General features: G+C 41.9%; 1 protein-coding gene across 5 annotated transcripts in view; it reads right to left on the bottom strand.

The window, feature by feature from the left end:
• The window catches only part of ARHGEF26 (Rho guanine nucleotide exchange factor 26), a 121,728-nt gene that overhangs the window by 24,492 nt on the left and 75,376 nt on the right, over nt 1–21,860 (bottom strand). For all 5 annotated transcript variants that reach the window (XM_081828123.1, XM_081828116.1, XM_081828141.1 and 2 more), the window contains 2 exons: nt 14,256–14,345; nt 8,016–8,170 (listed from right to left, as the gene is read on the bottom strand). In XM_081828123.1, the coding sequence (XP_081684249.1) occupies nt 8,016–8,170; nt 14,256–14,345 (245 nt within the window). The remainder of the gene's footprint in view (nt 1–8,015; nt 8,171–14,255; nt 14,346–21,860) is intronic.

Raw genomic sequence — 21,860 nt, 5'->3', positions numbered from 1 at the left:
GAAGAAAAGCAGTGGGGTGCCCATGGCTCTCCTACCCTATCTCACCATCTTGAATTTAGAAACCGATAACCACCAGTGGTCAGAAATAACCAAGGTTTATGTTCCAGGAATACAAGTGCTTTGAGTAAGAGAATCTTATGGCCTTTCCAAGATTCTCTTAAAGTTAATTTCCCAAGGAAGAAGTTTACCTTGCAGAGGAAGAGAGACAGTGTCAGGTGACTTCAGCTTTCTATAGTAGGAAACCTTCAAAATGGAAAAACTCTAAATGGGATCAAGCCAGGCCATGACCCTTTCCAAAGAGCTTGTGCAGTTTTAAGCCACTGGGCATTCAAACTACTTGAGAAAACTCAAGTTCTAACTTAAGTTCCTGAACTTATGATAATGATCCGGCAGTAATCTATTCTAGAAAATCCTTTTTTAAAACCCTGAGGATTTGTAATGTGTCTTAGAGTTCAAGTTATGTCAGTCTATATAACATTTATGGAACGAGGAATCAGGAAGTGGCAATCTACGGCCTTAAATGTCTTCAGGAAGGAAATGTTATGAAAAGGAAACTCTTCCCTACCCTCTGACGCTAGATTATCCAAAGGCAGAGGAAAGCTCGCAAGTGCATTTTGGCACTGGTTCTAATTTTCTCCTACAATCAGTAAAGGTGTTTATCAAAACAAACAAAAAAGGTGCAAGTTTCTAGGCTATTTTTCCCAATGATATTACAGGGTGGGGGAAAGTTGAAAACAGTCTAAAAAAATGAAGTTAAAAAAGAACGAGCATAGGGGCGCCTGAGTGGCTCAGTCGTTAAGTGCCTGCCTTCGGCTCAGGTCACGATCCCAGGGTCCTGGGATCGAGCCCAGCGTCAGGCTCCCTGCTCCGCGGGAAGCCTGCTTCTCCCTCTCCCACTCCCCCTGCTTGTGTTCCCTCTCTTGCTGTGTCTCTCTCTGTCAAATAAATAAAATCTCTAAAAAAAAAAAAAAAAAGAACAAGCATAAAGATATTGTTTAGAGAGAGGGCTGTGGAGTCAGAAACTCAGATTAGAATCCTGGCTTTGCTGTGAGACCTCGAAAAAGAGACTCTCTCTGCCTCAGGGTCCTCAGCCATTAAATGGAAATACTACGAATACTAGGTTGCTATGACAACTCGATGGTATGTTGCATATGCACTCTGAGCACTGTTAATGGCACACTGTACATGCTCCGTAATATGGGTTCTTATCATCACCATTACTATTCCTACTCATCTGCAGGGAATACCTGAAAACAGCATGGTTACATTGTTTGTGGGTGGAGAATTCAGCAGAAGAATGGAAAAAAACAAACCAGAACACGATACACTTACTGTTGCAGACAAGACTAGACTAGATTTCTGCATTCTTTCGGTATGATGCCCAACCCCCAGACCAGGCCCATGAATCTGGGTGCTCCAAACGTGCGGAAGGACACGTCTCGGCCGGCGGGAACAAAAATGCACTACCGACAAGACTCTCACGTGAACCACAGCTGGACGACTAGCACCAGCCAAACAGAAGTACGGTCTAAATCTCCAATCACTTCCGGCTTCTTTGAAACTAAGGCCCCACCCCCTTCCCCGCGGTCATCCTAAAGGCAAGCACGAGCTCTTTTACCGAGTTCTTTTGGTCTACAACTACTTGTATGTTAATTAGTGCTCTGTGGAAAAGATGATTTCCTGGTCGTGGCAGGAACTGTCTGCAATCTAATCAGCTGTCAGCCTCCCCTGCTTCTGGTCTACCACGTCCCACTGTGTCCAGCCTCAGGGGATACATCCCGGCTCAACCCAAACAATCCCGGCTCTCCTGTTCCCCTTGGTCACAAGCCAGCGCTCCCAGCCTCCCCTATAATGACAAGTCTTGGGACCCATGACTGACCTATGAGACATAAGAAGTCTTCAGGGGATTGTCTGGGAAAGGCTTTCCTCTGCTGATAAAAAAAAAAAAAAGAAAGAAAGAAAAGCCGCTTGCGGGAAGAGCCCCTTTGTCAGCCTCTGTTTCTCAGCCTTGCCTCCCTATGTCTTTGAATGAAACCATGATGCTTGGATCTGCAGAAGCCATCTGCGACCATGAAGCTATCTGCATGGGGGCAAAAAGCCGACAGAGCACAATGCAGCTGAAGAATGGACAAGGGCTGGGCTACTTGTGACCACGGGGCCCAGACTGCCCCCGCATCGTCACATCTTTGCAGAGAGAAGTAACTATCTGGAGGATTTGAGTCACTGCTACTTGGAAACTTACATACAGCCAAAAGCTTTCCTAAGTGATCCAACAGTGAATCTACCAAAGAGAAATGGAGATGGAGAGTTTCCCAAGCTCACCTGACTTCCTGTTTTGTGTGTGTGTGATGATTCACCAGTTTTATTGCTTAAACCCTTTAGTATGATGAGACTTTTACTTGCAGCTCAAAACATTAGTTGACAACAATAGGACAAAATAAAAGCAGGCCTAAAAATACTTCCTCTGTAGAGCAGAGTTTTTGCAAATATGGTCCTAAATGTTTTTGAAATTGAGGTTATGTGGCACTTATGGATAACTTTATAGGTAAAACTCCGGAGATATGATAAGCCACATGATGAACAAAGGTCCAGATTTGTTTTTGCCAAAATTAATCCAAAATTAATATATAATGGAGCAGAATACAAAAATCACATCCTTTAAAAATAAAGGAGAATTCTAAGAAATTTTAGCTTGGGAGTAGAAGGAGGGGGTCTGCCCTTTGAGTAATGCATTCACTCAAACTGTTTATATTTCCACAATTGGTTCAAATTCAACAGACATTTATAAATGATCATTATGGGCCAGATCGCTGGGCTATGCACTAAGGATACAAAGGTCAACAAGACAGACATGAACACATAGTAACACAAATGTTATGGCAGAGAAAGTACAGGGTTTTATGGGACCATAAAGCAACAGAAATGAACCCACTACCGAGGACTGGATTAAGAACTCCCAGTGGGTGTGCCAATTCATCTAAGACCTCAAGAATAAAAAGGACTTTGGCTAGAAAAGGCTTGGGTGGACTGGGTCAGTGGCGAAGTGAGAGAATTCAGGCAAAGAATGATGTGTCGGGTCTTGGTGGCTAGAAAGGTGGTTCAGTGAGGCTAAGTACAAGGTAGGACCACGGAAGGGCCATTTGCAAGAGATGGCCTGAGTAAATGTGTCTTTTATTTATTTATTTATTTATTTAGATTTTTTAATTTATTTTTTGACAGAGACAGAGACAGTGAGAGAGGGAACACAACCAGGGGGAGTGGGAGAGGGAGAAGCAGAATTCCCGCTGAGCTGGGAGTCTGTCACCAGGCTCGATCCCTGGACCCTGGGATCATGAACTGAGCCGAAGGCAGACGCTTAACGACTAAGCCACCCAGGCGCCCCTAAATGTGTCCTTTAAAAAGCATATTTTTACATTCTGCTGTGTAATGTCAAGTGGATGGAGGGATGGTGGTATGACTCCAGTTAGGTGTCTCACAGGTAAATTCAAGGTGGCTCCACAAGGGCCCTGGCAATGTAAGAGGAGAGAAGCAATTTCAGGGGCTGCCTAAGAGACCCGTGATTGGCTGGACAGGGGAGCGCAATGAGTACACAGAGCCAAAGTAGTCTTTCGGGTTTATTGTGGAACAACCGGATGCATGGAGGTGGCTTTAACAAAGGAGGAGAGAGACACTGGAGAAGGAACAGGTCTGAAAGAGAAGATACAGATGAAGGTAACCTATGAGCCCTCCAAATAGAGGTGTTCAAGTCACATGACCAAGATGACATTCCAAAATTATGAAGAACGGCATCAGTCAATGTTGATTAAAAAATGGTGTGTTCTACAACTGGCTTAAGACATTTTTCTTAAACACATTTATTCATTATGTGATCATAATCATACTTTAACAGTGGTGATGGGTTGGGGGAGGGTAGTGAGTTGAACTGTGTCCTCCAAAAGTCTGCTAAAGTCCTAACCCCTGGTACCTGTACATGTGACCTTATTTAGAAATATGGTCTTTGCAGATGTAATCAAGTTAGGGTGAGATCATCCTGGGGTAGAGTAGGCCCTAAATCCAGTAACTGGTGTCCTTATAAGGAGAGAGAGATTTCGAGACACACTGAGACACGGAGAGAAGAATGCCGTATGAAGACAGGCAAGAGATTGGAGTTATGCTCCTTGAAGCCAAGGAATCCCAGGGGCCACAAGGAGCTGGAAGGAGTGAGGCAGGATCCTCTCCAGAGACTTCAGAGGGAGCATGGCCCTGCGAATACTTTTATTCTGGACCACTGCCTCCAGAACTGGGGCACAATCCGTTCCTATTGTCTTGAGCCACCCAGTTTGTGAGACTTTGCTATAGCAGCTGAAAAAAACTAACAGAGGGGGAACCGCTTTTTGCTTCAGAAGAAATTGGGAGGGAAGACTTAAGCCAGATCGAAGGCACTAAAGGAGAATAGGCGGTTGACTACCTTACAAAATGAGGCTTTTGAGAGTCTGAACCTATTTAGGTCTTGAATTCAGTTTTCACCTTTCAGAACTGGACACAACAGTACTTGGTCCCTAAGGTTGGACATGGGGTATGGTCTGTGTACTGTAATGGATAATTATAAATAAGTTATTACTAGGCATAAATAAGTTACTATTCATTAATCTAGGAGTATAACGTGGCAGTCTGTTCCCCTATTACAATATTACTGTTAGTGCTGTGTCAGGTCTGATACATTTGCACATCCCCCCTATTCTGAAGGCAGTACTCATTAACAGTCTAACATCACTGTTGTGCAGTGGTTCTCAAATGGGGGCAATTTGCTCCTCCCCAAGGGACATACAACAATGTCTGGAGACATTGTTGTTTGTCCCAACTGAGAAGGAGAGGCTACTGGCAAATAGTGGGTAGAGACCAGGGATGCTGCTAAAACACCCTACAAAGCACAGGGCAGCCCCCACAACAAAGAACTGTCAGGCCTCTAGAGTGCCAAGGCGAGGGGGGCCTGGGTGGCTCAGTCGTTAAGCGTCTGCCTTCAGCTCAGGTCATGGTCCCAGGGTCCTGGGATCGAGCCCCACATCGGGCTCCCTGTTCTGCGGGAAGCCTGCTTCTCCCTCTGCCTCTTCCCCTCCCTCCCCCCTCCCCTGGCACTTGCTCTCTCTCTCTCAAATAAATAAATAAAATCTTAAAAAAAAAAAGAGTGCCAAGGAGAGAACTCTGCTCTAGAAGTACCCACCTAACCTGCTGTCAAAGCTTCAACTACGAAAGAATTCACTTTCTCATCCAGAAGAGTCTAACGGGTCACATATCCTTCAGAAATTTGATAGAAGAGACTATTAATGCAGCGACCTGAAACCAGCTCAGAGCTAATGGAGACTTGAAACTTCTTCTAATATTCTAAAAAAAGGGGGGAAATCCCTGTCCTAGAAGACAGCCCCACGGTCCCCACCAGCTCCATAAGCACTTGCACTAACAGACGCAGCGCAGAGCCGAGGTGGCCACACACCCAGCCATCTGTGGAACGTGCTCAGCATAAACCAGCTGCCAGACTGGGTCGGAGGAGGAAGAGTAACTGCCCTCCCAAGCAGTCTCCCCCAGTAGCCAGGAGCCTCCCTGAAGCTGAAACCCACCGCAGACCCAGGAGCTAAGCCCCTTGGCTGAACCCTGGAATTACAATTAGGCAGTGGGTGGCTGGATCGGCCCTCCAGAGTTGGCACAGGTAATTATCCTTTATCTGCACCTCGCAGCCAAGCCTAAATTACTGCCTTCTTCAAAGCTGGTGTATCTCCTTCGCTGCTGCCTCTGGCATGCGAAGCATTCGCAGTTGCCTCCTTGAAGCTACAGTGTAAATACGGCTGCGCATACTATACATTTTTAACCGAGCCTGTTTATCAAGTCTCTGTGGTCTGCTTGTCACCCTCACCATGTATTCAGGTCATAAACGACTTGAGCCTTCAGTGCTATTCTCCTAGTCAAGAGCACCTTAGAAATACGATGAGCTCATTGGTAAGGGCAAAAAAAAAAAAAAAAAATCCCAGTTTTGGTAAAGGCAAAGATAGGTACCCAGGTTGCCCTCTTCGTTGGAGCTGTATATTTTCTTTTCTTTCATTTACTAATAATACAAGTTCAAACATAGCCTGAGCAAATAAAAGTGGGAAAGCTAGGAAAGTAACACACATATAATGACAAAATCTGCTGTGGAGGGCAAAGTACACGGCTAAGTAGAATAGCGTATACCTTAATTCTCAAGTTCAAAAAGTCTGTAGTTATTGGGTAGTTCTATGCAAGTTCAAGGATAAAAGTTGTACTATACTGGTTTAAATACCCTTAATGTTTTCATGAACTCACTGAAGACATCCTAATCAAAGCTAGATTTATATTTAAAATTGGCTTCATCCTGTCAACATGTATTTTATCACGAAAATGAAAAGTTTAGTTACAGCCTTTGGTCCACTGAGACAGAACAAATATTTCAACAGCTGGAAGATGTTAAAAGTCCAGAGTAATGGCATTTGAAGAGTCATATATAATTACTTTCTCCTGAAACAAAACATCTCAAAGAAAGCCAAAGAAACATACTATCTCATAGGAAACCAAATAAATATAAAAATACAAAATTATAATCCCTCTCCAATTTTTATTTATCAAATTTACTTAGCTATTGGAACTACTGAAACTGTCTCAGGTAAGAGAAATAATTTCTTCTTGAAGTTATGACAACACTATTTTCCTAAGTATGAAAAACAGTAATCAGCATCTTTATGTATTTATCACAGTCGTATTATGGCTTTTCAGGGTAGACCATACATAATTTTCATTTCAGCTGGACAGCCAAGCAGCTGAAATAATTCATAATACAGTCTGATTAAAAGGAGCAAAAAGAAAAGTTCATACTCTGTTTCAATTTAGCTTGAATTGTCAAGCTAAAATGTCAGCAACTCAGAAGTAGAATTTAAACTATCTCATGATAAATTTGTACATTTATTTTATACATTCATGAAGTCCTGTTACCTTGATTCTCTTCACCTTGTCTATCTAAACTGTACCCCATGAACTACCCTTACACCTATTTTATGCCAGCAATTCAGCCCACCATCATTGCCTTCCTATGTGGAAAAAAAACCAGATTTATGCTGTTTCTCTAAGTTCATATTCTAGAAAAGATTTGGAATATTTATGAAGGGCCAGTAAAAAAAATACTCTGCAATCCTACAAGCCACTGAGTACACTTGATGAAGAATGTTCCCTAAGGAAAGACAGAGCTGCGGCGCCTGGGTGGCTCAGATGGTTAAGGGTCTGCCTTCGGCTCAGGTCATGATCTTGGGGTCCTGGGATCGAGCCCCACATCGGGCTCCCTGCTCAGTGGGGGGCCTGCTTCCCCCTCTCCCTCTGCCTGCCGATCCCCCCTCCTGTGCTCTCTCTCTCTGTCTCAAATGAATAAATAAAATCTTTAAAAAAAAAAGAAAGAGCTGAGGGGAGCGTGTGTGTGGGCGCACTCATGCGTGCACGCACGTCTGTGTGTGAAACACTCTGCCAGATGATTGACTTTATCCCCCTCAGAAGGAAGTACTGGTATACCGCTCTCATTCTGCAGTCACAGGGAGACTTTCAAGACCAGCAACCATTAAGAGCAGTGGGTTTTAAATTAAGTTACAAACACTTGAGTTGCATCCCAGCTTGTTCTCAACTGGAGCAACTTTTATCTGTTTTATACAAAAATTCTATGGCAGAAGTGTGAAAAATGCTGATGGGGAATAATACGAGTGCTACCTCCCCAGGGATGTCATGAGAATCCAATGATATACATGTGTAAAATGCTCAGAAGGGTGGCTTGTGCACTTTTAAGCTCGAAAGAGGTTGGCTGGAATGATTTGAGTCTCAACTGGCTATGTAATTTAAAGAAAGTGAAACATGGATGCTACTATGATTCCACATGTGGAAACTACACATCTAACATCACAAGCTTTTAGAGGATAATCAACCGTAAAAGACATCTGAATTACAGAGCTTTAAAACTGGATGTACAACCAGCATATCACAAAATGGCTTACCTCTTCTTCTTGGTGATAATGAGCACGTCGTTAAAGAGAAAGAAGTAGACCTGCTGTTTAGATGTCCTTCTTGAGAAAAGCACGGTGTCTTCCACATAGGCTGTCAACTCACCTCTTTTTACCAACCACCGGGAAGAGGAGACTAGAGGAAAAGGCTATCGAAGGAGAAAAACTCAGTGTACGAAGCCAAATGAAAGTCCTCTTGAGAGTATTGAAGGGAAAATTAAAACTCACATCTAAACAAACAACACATGTCATGGTATACATCATTATTTTATAAGTATATAACAGTGAAATATAGAGTACATTCTCCAAGAGAAAATGAAAAAAGAACAATTATTTTCCAATATAATAAACTATTAACTTGCCTATATGACAACGAAAACTCAGTGAGAAAATATTATCGGGTCAGCCCAAAATTATTACCCTTCTGTAACTCTCAAAAGATGGACAGGGAGCCACTTAAAAAAGAAAAGCCTCAGAAGGAAATCTATCGGTATCAACTGCTGCTATTTTAAATATCACAAGATAGAACCCAATAATTGTAGTTAACAAGAAACAGAAAAGTCTGCATCCACTTTATCAACTAAAAAGATTTTATTCAACAGGAAAAACTCCCCACAAACTATGTTTTGTCTACTGATTATTTACTTAGCCATATTCTGGAGAACACCTGTTCTTAAGTTTGAAGCAGTTTTTCCTCATGGAAATTCATCCCTGAAAGCATCAGGCCACTTTCTGGCTGTGCAAACAACGCTCTTTCAAAATAATCCATCTTAACCTCATAGAAAAGGCTGTATCCAAGGAATTACATAGTGTTTTTTCTTTATTCAGTGCCCAGTTTCCAACTGAAAAACTCTCAAAACCACAGAATAATCCTTATCCTTAGGAGTTCTTTTTTTTTTTTTTTTTTAAGTTATCAGAAATGCTATTGCCAAAAATCTGATTTTAAAAACTGTATCCACAGAATAAGCAAAAGGTCTTGGGCACACAAAAAATAGCTGTAATAATACCAAAGGCCATCCTTTTCAGGGAACAGTGATTTAAAAATAACTAGAGGAAACTGAGAATACTAGAGAGGAAATAAGAAAGCTAAGAAAGGATTTCACACACATATATATATATATACTTTTTAATTTTATAAAGTGACTTTTATTAGGAGGTTGCTCATCAGTTATAGACTATTTTCCTGAAGGTTTAAAAAGGAAGATGAAAGATTACGGCTGACCTCAAACTTTCAAAGCTGGCTATTAAGGGAGTTCATGGAGTTTCCAGCCCCCAAATCTCAAATCAAACGATTGTCCAACTGGGATGGCTGAGACTTAAAAGGCAGATGACAGAGAGAGAGATGCTTAGATAAGTCAGGAGGGTCCTACCATCCCACCCCGGAGGTCGCCACAAGGGATTATGTGTCCGGTTTGGTTCTGTGGAAGGGCTACAATTAGAGAACACAGTGCTATCTTGCTAGTGCTTGTCAGCCTAGGATACACCAAGGGCAGTCTTGTGGCTAAGGTCCAGTAGACATGCCTACAACTGTTCTTGGTTTAGGAGATGGGGGGAAGAAGTCTTTTAAGCTGTTTTTTTTTTTAACTAGATCAATTTTTATGGATTCCTCATATTCCACAAGGCAAAAATAAATTTCTAATAGAAGATCTAAACTCGACAGCAGTTTTCAAGATGTCAATGCTTTTTTTGAAAGCAAAAATCTGGTATTCTAAATGTTTGTTGTTTCCAAATTTATTATTAGGTGATTAAACTCATTTCAATAGTTTGTTTGTTTGTTTGTTTTTTAAGAAGAAACTATTAAAATGACCAAAGAAAAGAATCCAAACAATCCACGGTGGAATAAATGAACTCCCCTAGTTAAGAAACTCTGAATAGAACCAACACTAGAAAAGAAATACATAAATAAAAATATATCCTTAAAAGTCCTGAAATAAGTCCTATGGAGAAAAGACTTTTCGTTCTTTTTTGTGTTAAGTGGCATCCTAGAAAACTAGTTGCAGCATAAAACTTAACTAATATTATAGGCCAGTGAGACAAAGAAGAGCTGCTGAAGAATAATTTTTTTAGTCAAGATAAAATTAATCATTTAACCATTTTAAAGTGTACATGTAATTTGGTAACTTTTAGTACATTCACAGTGCAGTGCAATGATCATCTCCACCTAACTCCAGGACATTTTCATTACCTGAACAGGAAGTCATCAGAGAGGGAAACAAACCAAGAGAGACTGTTAACTCTAGGAAACAAAGTGAGAGTTGCTGGAGGGGAGGTGGGTGGGGGGAGGGGGTAACTGAGTGATAGGCATTAAGGAGGGCATGTGATGTGATGAGCACTGGGTATTATAGGCAACTGATGAATTACTGAACTCTACATCTGAAACTAATGATGTACTGTATGTTGGTTAATTGAATTTAAATAAATAAATAAATAAATAAAAGAAACCCCATAAGCATTAAGCAGTCACTCTCCATTCTGCCCTCCCCTCCCCCACCCAGGCCCTGGCAGCCAGTAATCTACCTTCTAACCCCATTAATCTGCCTATTCTGGACATTTCTTATCAACAGAATTATATAATACAGGCCCCTCAAATGGTGGCATGTATCAGAACTTCAATCCTTTTTTATGGCTAAACACTACTTTACTGTATGAATGTAGCACGTTTTATTTATCAATTCACCTATTTTCTTGATGAACATTGGGGTCGTTTCCACTTTTTTGGCAATTATGAATAATGCTGCCATGAACATTCACATACAACTTTTATTTGAATGACCATCTTCAATTCTCTTGAGTATATACCTAGAAGTGGAGTTGCTGGGTCATACGGTAATCCTATTAATTTTCTGAGAAGCCACTAAATTGTGTTCTACAATGCACAGACTTTTTAATACCTCAGAGTTCTGCATTTTGTCTGCTATATCTTAGACTTCTACTTATTAGCAAGGTCCCCAAATAATGACTAGGAAACCCATCCACCCACCAATACACCACCCCACTCCATTACACTTAATTTATGGCTCATGGTATAGCCCGGCAATCCTCAATTTCCCCATGTGCTTATTCATAAGGCCAAACTTTCCATTAGAAGACAAAAAAAAAATAATCCTCCCCAACTCTGTGCAGGCAACTTTTAGAGAAAGCTGGGGTCTAGTGGAAAAAACACTTGGATTTGAAGCACAAACTGGTGTCTGATCTTAGTTTGGTGACCAACTTTTTCTCCACAGCCCTCACTTCCTTCTTCCTGCCAAGGTTCTTGGATGAAAAGTCTAATCTGTTTAAACAGTTTCACATCCTATTAGCTCTTCATCCCTCTGCAACATGCCTAGCAGGCCTATGAAACTATTCTGACAAAGAATCTGAAAGATATTTACTACTTGCTTACTATCAATCAGATCTGTTCCAAGTCCCTTAGGTCTAGTAATTAATTTAATCCTCACAATAACTCCCTGAGGGAAAGTACTATTATCAGTCCCATTTTAAGATTCAGAAAACTAAGACATAAAGTAATGGCCAAGCTCATACAGCTAGTAGATGGTGGAGTTGATTTCTAATTTGCAATTTGCTAATGGTTTTTTTTCCTTAACTTTTTCTTATCTCTTTGAGCTTACACGTTGAAGATATTAACCTCTCGTCTATATGTGAGGTGCAAATACTTTCCCAGTTTGCTATTTCTCTTTTTACTTTTTTATGTCTTATTTTTCCCTTCTATAGAGAAATTTTTAAAATTTTTCATATAAATGAACTTACACTATTTTTTTAATGACTTCTGGATTTGGAATAAGTTCAAAAGGCCTTTCCCATTGCTAAAGTGTCGCTTCCCTGCTTAGAACTTTTCAGTGGCTCCCAATTGACCTTGCTCAGCGGCTCCTCTAGGACACCAGGCCCCCCACGTGAGCTGTTGTTTACTGCTTGGCTCTGCCTTGCTCCCCTTGCACCTCATGCCCGTCCACACTGGACACATACAGTTGCTGGGCTACAGCAGCTGAAGCCATGCCCTGTGCATTTGTTCCTACCTTTTACTTCTAGAAGACCCTTCCTAACTCACCTTTCAAGATTCAGCTCAAACATACCTCTGGTATGAAGCCTTACCTGACTGCTACGAGCTCCCCACCCCTGTATGCCTCACAGGTAGGGCTGACCACCCCTTCCCATGGAGAATGTTCTCAAAAAAAAAAAAAAAAAAAAAAGAGGAGGGTAGGAGGCAAACCATAAAATGGACTCTTAACTATAGAGAACAAACTGAGGGTTCCTCGAGCGGATGTGGGTAGGGGATGGGGTAAATGGGGGACGGGCATTAAGGAGGGCACATGTCGTGATGAGCACTGGGTGTTGTATGTAAGTGATGATGAATCACTAAATTCTAAAAAAAAAATTGAAAAAAAAGGAGAGAGTGTTCTCAATTGTCTTCCATCTACAGCGACAGCTGCAGAGGCTGCCAACTCCTCTGTACTTCCCTGGTCTCCTATTAGACTGTAAGTTCCCTGAGGGCAGGGATTAGGTTTTGGTTTTCTGGCTGCCTTCCACAGAGAAAGTGCTCACAAAATTAGTTGACACAACACATGTGCTAGGACAAAACATTTGACTTCTTCGGACATCTATCTTCTCGTCTTTAAAATGAACTGCATAAAAATGTCTACTGTTGTCCATAAAGTGTTATGGAAATGAGATCCTCAGATTTTATTAGTATTCCTAAGTAGTCTGAATTAAGTGCCTCATTGTAAATCTAAACATAAAATATCTTCCTTTAGGCTTGCAAATATTTTAATCATTGAACCAAAAGAAAACAAAGAACCCGAAATTCATGAACCCAATTGATGTTAATCGTTTCTTTTTAAGGACCCTTGGGGTAAGCATTTTTCAATTACAAATTAATTTGGGGTTCTAGAGAAATAGAGCTTAAAGACAGCTTAAGCCAACTGATTTTCAGTGAAGAAAAAAAAAAGAAAAATGGTTAGGGAAGGGATTTATCATCTTTAAAAATCAAAGTGGTTAGGAATTTATAATCTTTAAAAAGGAGGAGATAAAAAACTTTTGATGTCTAGATATATTTTCTAAAATACTTAGAATCAAATTACAGACAAGGACAAGTTCCTTTTTGAGAGATGGAGGAAAGATGGGTTTGGAAATTGCAATAAATTTCTGTAGAAAGCCATTTTAACAAAGTGCATGTGTGTTTTTCACAAGTACACATCATCTTCTGTTCTAAGAATTATCTGTCACATTCCTGCATCTAAACTGTTGTAGTCAGGATGTTCTGGTGAAAGTGTTGACACTGATCTGCAAGTCAGGACATACGGGCCCTCGGCTTGATTCTACCACCACTAGCCCAGTGACCCCGTTAACAGTTAAGTATTCTCTGGGCTTTATTTTCCTCATTTATAAAATAAAAGCACACAGCTACACTGTACCAGTGGTCTTCCAACTGCAACGGCAAGGCAGAGAATCTCCTCTCTGCATAAGACCATGAAATGCTGATCCACTACCACACTGCATGTCCACCACACAATTTAGGAGCACTTTTACTATGAAAAAAATACAACTAGTCCTTTAAGTTGCTTAATTAAATTTACAAGTTACAAAATAAAATAGAAGCACAATCGTGAGCGCTCACTTCCATTAAGAACTCAGTTGTGAGCCAACGGAAGACTATGACCTAGATTTGCCATTCAGGGTCATTTTCTTCTTTATACATCCTGTCATCCACTCCTAAGCAGTATCATACAAGCAGTAAGAGGGAGCACATATCCAAAAGAGAATTATGGAAGAAAAACAAATTTGAAAAGAAAACTCCACTAACAATCTTTTTTTTTGCAAACTGGAAGAGGAGTGTCTTTACCTAACATGTGCTACAATTCATGGGATTTTGTTTCTGTTTTGCAGGACAATCTGAGAATAGTAAAGAAATCACCTTTCCATTCTAAAAGTTCTTTTTTTTTTTTATTATTATCCTTTTCCCTAAATTTGGGGGTGGGGGTGGGGGAATGTGCTAGTTAGATAAATCTAACCTTGTGGCCTGGAGAAAGGCAACTTTATCTGGTGACCATAAGCAAGAGCAGAGCTGCCTGGAACTTCTGCGACTGCCTCAGCAAGTCCAGTCCCCCTCCAATCAATTTATGGCCCTTCTCTGAAAAGCAAATTCCTATCTTCTTTGTTGCCCTCAACTATCTCTCTCTATTTACATAAGATTTAAGCACAAGCGGTAATAAATCTGTTCATGAAGAAATAAGAGAATACCTTAATTTTAAATTCCAACTGGGAATTAATGGTGTACATCATTTCAGTCCTTTCCATCTTCCGAGCTCCTTCATTGCACAGTCGAACCAACTGAGAACACAGAATAATAAGGAGGGTTAAGAGGTCAAGGAGAGAAACCTCAATTTTAATGCAGATCTCTCGCAGGAAATAATCTGCACTTGGGAAGCTCCAGAGACTCATTTCTGACAGCTAAAGAACTCACAGTTTTACACAGTTAAGACATTCTACCCAGCTGAAGATGGTGTCATTAAGATGTAAAGACAGAGGGGAAAAAAAGTCCTGAAAAGCCTCCGGGACACATGTCCTCTGAGGGCTCTCCCACAGTCTGGCCTCAGGCCTTTGGTTCTGTCCTCTGCCCCTCCTCCTCTCCTTCACCAGGGAAACCTCAGCCAGCCTCAGGGCAAGCTGCTCCTCTCTCCCCACCTCCAAATCCCCGTGGCTGGGGCCCACTACCAACTGCAAAGGCAAATTTTAAGCCCCGTGCTACCTGTAGGCATATGACCAAAACACAGGATGCCAAAAGGGGGAAGCCTTTGGGTGGAACCTAATGGTCAATGATTTTTCAAGGATGGCCAAGCTAGGGGAAACTCAGTTTAACTAGAACTACTGAATTATCTACGAACTGAATGGATTCAAAGTCCCTTGATGAGGGCCTGTGATTTATAATAAAAAAAGATCTATTTGGTCTTGGTCCATAGTTCCCAGCACATAGTCCCTTCAGCCCTTGTAATTTCCTATATAAGAGCCATGGGGGCATCTTTAGTTATAATATTTAGTTTTGTTCCCAGTTCCTGGAAGCTCCAGAGTGTTAACGCCGAAATGGGTGTCTTCTTATTCCTAACAAGCCCCTTTCAATCACATCTGAGTTTATGTTAGTGAGGTAGCTTTTAGAAAGCGCCTAAGGATAGGGCTGGTTGCCAGGGGAGCCAATCAAGTGATTAGAGAGAGGGTTGTAACTTTCAGCCCCATCAGACCCTCCCCCACCAGACTTTTGGGGAGAGGAGAGGGCTGGCGACTGACTTGACCACTTACGGCCAATCTCACCATGCCAATCAATATTGCCTACGGAATGAAGCCTCCGTAAAAATCCCCAGACTATGAAGTTCCGAGAGCTTCCAGGTTGGTGAACAAGAACACACCTATGTGCTGGGAGGGTGGTGAACCCCACACTCCATGCAGACAGAAGCTCCTGTGCTCGAGACCCTTTCAGACCACGTCTGGGCAGAGTGAACACCATGAGCAAAGGGCCTACGATAGCAAAGCGGCTGCAGTGCCTGAGAAAGCAAAAGATCCCGATACAAGGAAGATGGCACAAGATGAAGTGACAGAGGCCAAGGTCAAAGCACACAAGTTCTTAAAGCATCTGGATTGTATTCCAAGTGCAAAGAGAAAGCCTTACTAGCAGGCTTTCAGGAGGGGAATGATAGGATGCAATTTATGCTATGATCAGATGCTTTCCCCAACGTATTTATTCAATCCCCTATTGATGGACACTTAAATGATTTCTGACTGCTTAATAGATTTCTAGATTTGGAGGGTACCCCCATCTTCAGTTACAGCTTATCTTTCAGTCTGAACCTAAAGAGTTCACAGATGCAGGGACTGATGGCTATACTTGATCACAACGAGGGGCAGAAAACACCCCGGCTAGGGTTAGGGGCAATCTGAAACTGCAATATCCTGAAAGGATTAAGACATCTCAGAGTGAAATCTAAGGAGGCAGCCATTGCTCCAGACATTTTTACAAAATCTCTTGAGGAGTATATTCACAGCTCCCAAATCTATGTTCCCGGATGTGGTCTGTCCCGGACGTAGTCATCCCGGACCTGGGTCTACCTCCAACTACCTATATCGCCCACAGGCAGCTCAAACTCTAAAATGAGAATGACCAAACCTGAGCATCATCTTCATGACCCACTCCCTGCGGCTCCATGTCCTCTGCATCATCAGTGACTAGTTCCAGCATCATCCACCTTCTCAATCTGAAAACCTTGGCCCTCACTGCTCTCAGACGCCTCCCTCTCCTTTGTCCTCCATATCCAAGCAGTCATAACATTTCCTTAATGTTGCCAGTCCACATCCCTCCCTTTGCCTTGGGCCCGGAACTCAGGCTCAAACCCCCTCTCCCCTGGACTGACCAACCAATTCTCCGCCATCCACTGCTTCTATCCTACCCTTACACATCCTGGAGATAATGCTGTCAATCTTTGTAAGTTCAAACCTGATCATGAAACGCCTCGGCTTAAAATCCTTAGAAGGCTCCCCTGAGCTTTCAGAATTAGGTCTTGGCAAGACCATGATCTGGCAACTGCTCTTATCCTGGGCCTCAGTCCTACAAAATTTCTGGCCAAAGCACCATGTTCCATCTTGCCTTTGCCCTTCTGCATGTGTGTTTCCCTCTGCCCGAACACCCTTCAGCCCACTCTGACTTCTTCAGATCATCTTCTTCTTATCTAGATTTATAACCCCCTACCTGTCTTTCAGGACTTATCTGGGGCATTTCCTCTCTAAAGAGAATGGAAAGCAGAGATTGTGAAATTTTCATATTTGTCAGCCCAAATGCCCACAGCCCAGCACGTAAAAACACAAGAACACTCAGCAAATGTTTGTGTGTAAACTGCCTTCAGAGACTTTATAAGTCACTTAAAAAGAAAAGGCGGGGGGAGTGGGGGGGGGAGGGGAGGGGCAGTTCCCTATAGTTACCCTGTTTTAAAATAAGAGGAGAAAATGGCATTATTAAGTCTGGGTTATCATCTTCTTTCCTAAACTTCCAAATATCGACTCAATCAGCAAAAGTCCGTGGAGTCAGCCACCACATCAGAAGACAATGTTTCAGAGAGCACATTAAAAACAAAAAAGTTCTCCAGATGTCTTAAGCAATGGTCTCATCAGTGGAGCCCATTTTAAAGACTATTTCAAAGGGACAAGCACTAATTAGCATATGTGTGCTCTGGTGTTTTTATTAAAATCAGGCTCAGTATATTAAAATAATGCCTTCCTTCAGCAGGTGTCAAAGCTTTATTAAATTCAACTCGCTTACTTTTTCTAGACCAAATATATTAAAAAAAAAAAAAGCTCAAACCCTCTAACAAAGAAATATAAATTAAAAATAAAATATTTCTGGGGCACCTGGGTGGCTCAGTCATTAAGCGTCTGCCTTCGGCTCAGGTCGTGATGCCAGGGTCCTGGGATCGAGCCCCGCATTGGGCTCCCTGCTCAGTGGAGAGCCTGCTTCTCCCTCTCCCACTCCCCCTGCTTGTGTTCCCTCTCTCCTCGTCTCTCTCTCTGTCAAATAAATAAGTAAAATCTTTAAAAAATAAAAAAATAAAATATTTTCAATCTATCAAATTCACAAAGGTTAAAAGAATATTTGAAGCTGGGAAGTGTGCAGTAAGACAGACATTTACATTTCTTCTGGTGGCCAAGGACTTGGGAACAACCTTTTTTGAAGGCACTTGGGCCTTTAAAAAATACCTACATTTTTGTTCCAATAAACCCACTTCTGGAAATTTATCTTTAGAAATAATCAGATGAGGGCGCCTGGGTGGCTCAGTTGGTTAAGCGACTGCCTTCGGCTCAGGTCATGATCCCGGAGTCCCTGGATCCAGTCCCGCATCGGGCTCCCTGCTCGGCAGGGAGTCTGCTTCTCCCTCTGACCCTCCTCCCTCTCATGCTCTCTGTCTCTCATTCTCTCTCTCTCAAATAAATAAATAAATAAATAAATCTTTAAAAAAAAAAAAAAAAGAAATAATCAGATGAGCACAAACATTTATGCAAGACAATGTTCCAGGCAGTACTAGTGGAATAGTAAGTGCAATGGGTACCATACGAATCCATTTTTCAGTGTATCTTTATACCATACATTGGTATTGGATTAGACATCCCATTGGAAGGATATGTAGTAGAATGACAACAGTCATTACTTTTTTCTTTAAAGATTTTACTTACTTGAGAAAGAAAGAGAGAGAGAGCACAAGCAGGGGGAGCTGCAGATAGAGGGAGAAGCAGGTTCCCCGCAGAGCAAGGAGCCAGATGTGGGACTCCATCCCAGGACCCTGGGATCATGACCTGAGCAGAAGGCAGACGCTTAACTGACTGAGACACCCAGGCGCCCCAACAGTCATTACTTTTGATAAAATTACTGATACATTTTATTTTCTGTCTCTTACCTAAATTTTCCAAATTTTCTATAATGTACACTTATTAGTTTATTTTCAGAATATACCTTTGTAAACCTTAAATGCGTTCTTACAAAGCAGTACTTAGAGTGAAAACAGAAACCTTGTGAATCCTTCCCTTCCACACAGTTCCAAGTTTGATGTTCATGATTCTGGGACTATTTCTCTATACCGATAACATACATATGAGCATCAACACACTTTATTAGCTAGATGTCATTACACCATTTGTATTGCTCTGCAACTTAATGTTCCTCATGTAACAATATAGCTTAGGGGTCTTTCCAAGGTAATAGATATGTATGTCTACCTTTCTGCAAATGGCAGGAGCAATAAGTTATAGAAGAAGATTAAAGAGACTTGGCTATTTCGCTACCAGGAGAAAGACTTGTAACTTAACAGTATCTCCAAATAGGAGTAGCATTGTTATGAGGTGCGAGTGAAAGCAGTTATTCTCCTCAGGAGAGTAAATGCAAGAGAAGGGCAGGAAAGACTTCACTGGCATAAGAAACCACCTTCTGACCTCCACTCCTTGAACCCCAGACATCACTCTGCACCAGCTGAACTTTAAATTCCCTGGAAATTGCCCTCCCTGAAGCTCTAACCCACCATGCGAACAGAAAATCAGGAAGTAAACACATTTTTATTTAAGAGAAACATCTTTCTTGTTTTTGAGTTGTTCGATGAGGTCAATAAGTCTTTCCAAGGCCCCAAATTCAGTAAGCACTTACACTCATTTCAGCAACATGTATGAGGAATTTCAGTGACATATTATTCACACTATGCAAATAAACTTCATTAGCATTTTAATTACCAGAAAAGATATTACTCATTTTGTCCAAGAATGAATAACTATCTAGAGACACTTGCCCAAGGGCCTTAGGTAGAGTCTGCTTCTAAAAACTTGGACCATGATATACCAAGTTTCACTCTCTAGAATAAATATTGGAAACTCTACTTTCTTTTCTTTTCAGATAAAGCAAACAAGTGAAATTCTGCTTTTAATTTCGAACAATAAATGCTCTATTTACACACTGTTTTTGTTGAAAATACTGATACTGTCTCCCAGAATCTGTAAACCCCAACAGCAACCTTGACAAATGAAAAAGAAGTTAATTCCTGAGCTGGCTGTATTTAGTGGCCTTAGTTACCATATTACCACTAGGAGACTCGGGAAATAATTCTGACATTCATAACCTGTGCTCAAGGGAGAGAAAGAAATGCAGAGAAAACTAGTCATTAGAATGGCATTTCTTCACAGAGAACCTTTTATATGCTTATAGCATCAGATTAAGGCAATTCACTGATCCATTACATTTTTGCCTGTCTTTCCTACAAGTACCAGTGTCAAATCCAGTGAACAAGAGATGTCTGGAGGAATGTAGTGGTTTACTGCAACTGGGGTGTGATTCTTGAAAAACACTAAATATCATTCCTAGCTCAATTCAACAATAACTACAGCCTTCCTCTTTCCTCTTCTGTGTGAATTCTTCTTCAACTTCTCAGTAACAACCAAATAAAATTTGACAAAATTTCTTGCAAGTCCAATGCTAGACCTTCATTAGTAGCTTCTCCTAAAGGCCCTCCCCGCTACTGTCTCCAGGAAGGCAGCACAGGATGCGGGGTCCTGGAGGAGAGACCCACTGCTGGTGGGACCTTTGGTAACCTCACATTTCTCAGTCTGTTTCTTCACTTAGTGTTCCCCAAAGTGAGATGTGCAGACCACTGATGGGTCAAGTTGTGAATTTAAGTGGTTGACAGATTACTATGGTTTAATTTTTGTATCCTTCCAAATTCATATGATGAAATCCTAAACCCCAAAGATGATGGTATTGAGAAGTGGGGTTTTGGGGAGGTGCTTAAAAGTCATGAGCGTAGAGCCCTCACGAGGGGATTAGTGCTCTTACAAAAGAGGCTCTACCAACCCCTTAGCCCCTTTTACTGTGTAAAGCTACGAGGAGAAACCTGCCACCCAGAAGAGGACCCTCACCCGACCTCATCTTGGACTCTTCAACTCCAGGACTAGGAAAAATAAACTTCTGTTGTTTATAAGCCTCCCAGTCTGTGGTATTTTGTTACAGCAGCCTGAATGAACTAAGAAGCAGCTAAACTTATTTTTTTTTTTTAAGATTTTATTTATTTATTTGACAGAGAGATAGCGAGAGCAGGAACATAAGCAGGGGGAGTGGGAGAGGGAGAAGCAGGCTTCCCGCCGAGCAGGGAGCCCGATGCGGGGCTCGATCCCAGGACCCCGGGATCATGACCTGGGCTGAAGGCAGACGCTTAACGACGGAGCCACCCAGGCGCCCCTAAACTTACTTTTAATATAAAAATGTATATTAGAATAATAAACAACTAGCTCACAAAACCCATGATTTTGCAGGTACGATTGGCAAGGATGAGGATATGTAAAATAGAGTCAACTTAAAGTTGATTAAAAGAAACAGTACAGGGGCACCTGGGTGGCTCACTTGGTTAAGCAGCCAGCTCTTGATTTCAGCTCGTGTCATGATCTCTGGGTCCTAGGGTTGAGCCCCGTGTCGGGCGCCATGCTCAGCAGGGAGTCTGCAGGAGGATTCCCTCTCTCCCGCTACTCTGCCCCTTCCGCTCACTTTCTCTCTCTGTCTCTCTAAAATAAATAAATAAATCTTAAAAAAAAAAAAAAAAAAAAAAAGGAAAGAAACCACCTCACAGTAAAGTGATGCAAAAATGTACCAAACTCAAAGGCCGTGTGGTAGCTGCAAGTGGTCTGGGAAGCTTCTGGCGCTACCCTTGTCTCTGTCCCCCTCTGCCTAGCTCATACAGTATCTCGGCTGACTCCCCACACCTTCTACTGCTTTCTCTCAGCTCGATATTCCTATCGGCATTTAAATGTACCCACGTTTTTCTAATCTTTAAACAAACAAAGAGATGTTCCCACACATCCCTTTTAAGCTACAGCTCGCTCTCTCTCCATGGACAGCCCCGGAGTTGAAACAGCCAGCTACACCTGCTGGCTCGCTGCAGCCCCACACCTCCTGCTCACTCCTCAACACACTGCAATCCAGCTTCCCTGCCCACCACTGCGAGGACACAACCCACCTGATGATAAACCCCTGACTGCTTCACTCATTAGTCACTCTATCTTTCAGGAGCACTCAACCGGGCTCACTGACCTTCCACCAAATCATCTGACGTTTGCCAGGTCATTATGGTTTTCCTCCTTCTTTCGTACGTTTCGTTTTTTTAAAAAAGTCTTCTCTATGGGTACCTTTTCCCTAAACAAGATGAATGGTGGTGGTGTTCTTCACGGTCGTGTCCCAGACTCACTACTCTTCTTACTCTACACGCTCTTTCTGGGTCATCTCATCCACTCTCCCAGCTTCAGAAATCATCATATGTCCATGATCCCCCAGTCTCTCCAGTG

This window comes from Leptonychotes weddellii, chromosome 1 (genome assembly GCF_054177405.1).
Source record: "Leptonychotes weddellii isolate Sample4059 chromosome 1, ASM5417740v2, whole genome shotgun sequence".
In the NCBI taxonomy this organism is placed as follows: Eukaryota; Metazoa; Chordata; class Mammalia; order Carnivora; family Phocidae; genus Leptonychotes; species Leptonychotes weddellii.
The sequence above is the reverse complement of the archived record's forward strand: the minus strand, read 5'-3'. Positions and strand labels throughout refer to the sequence as shown.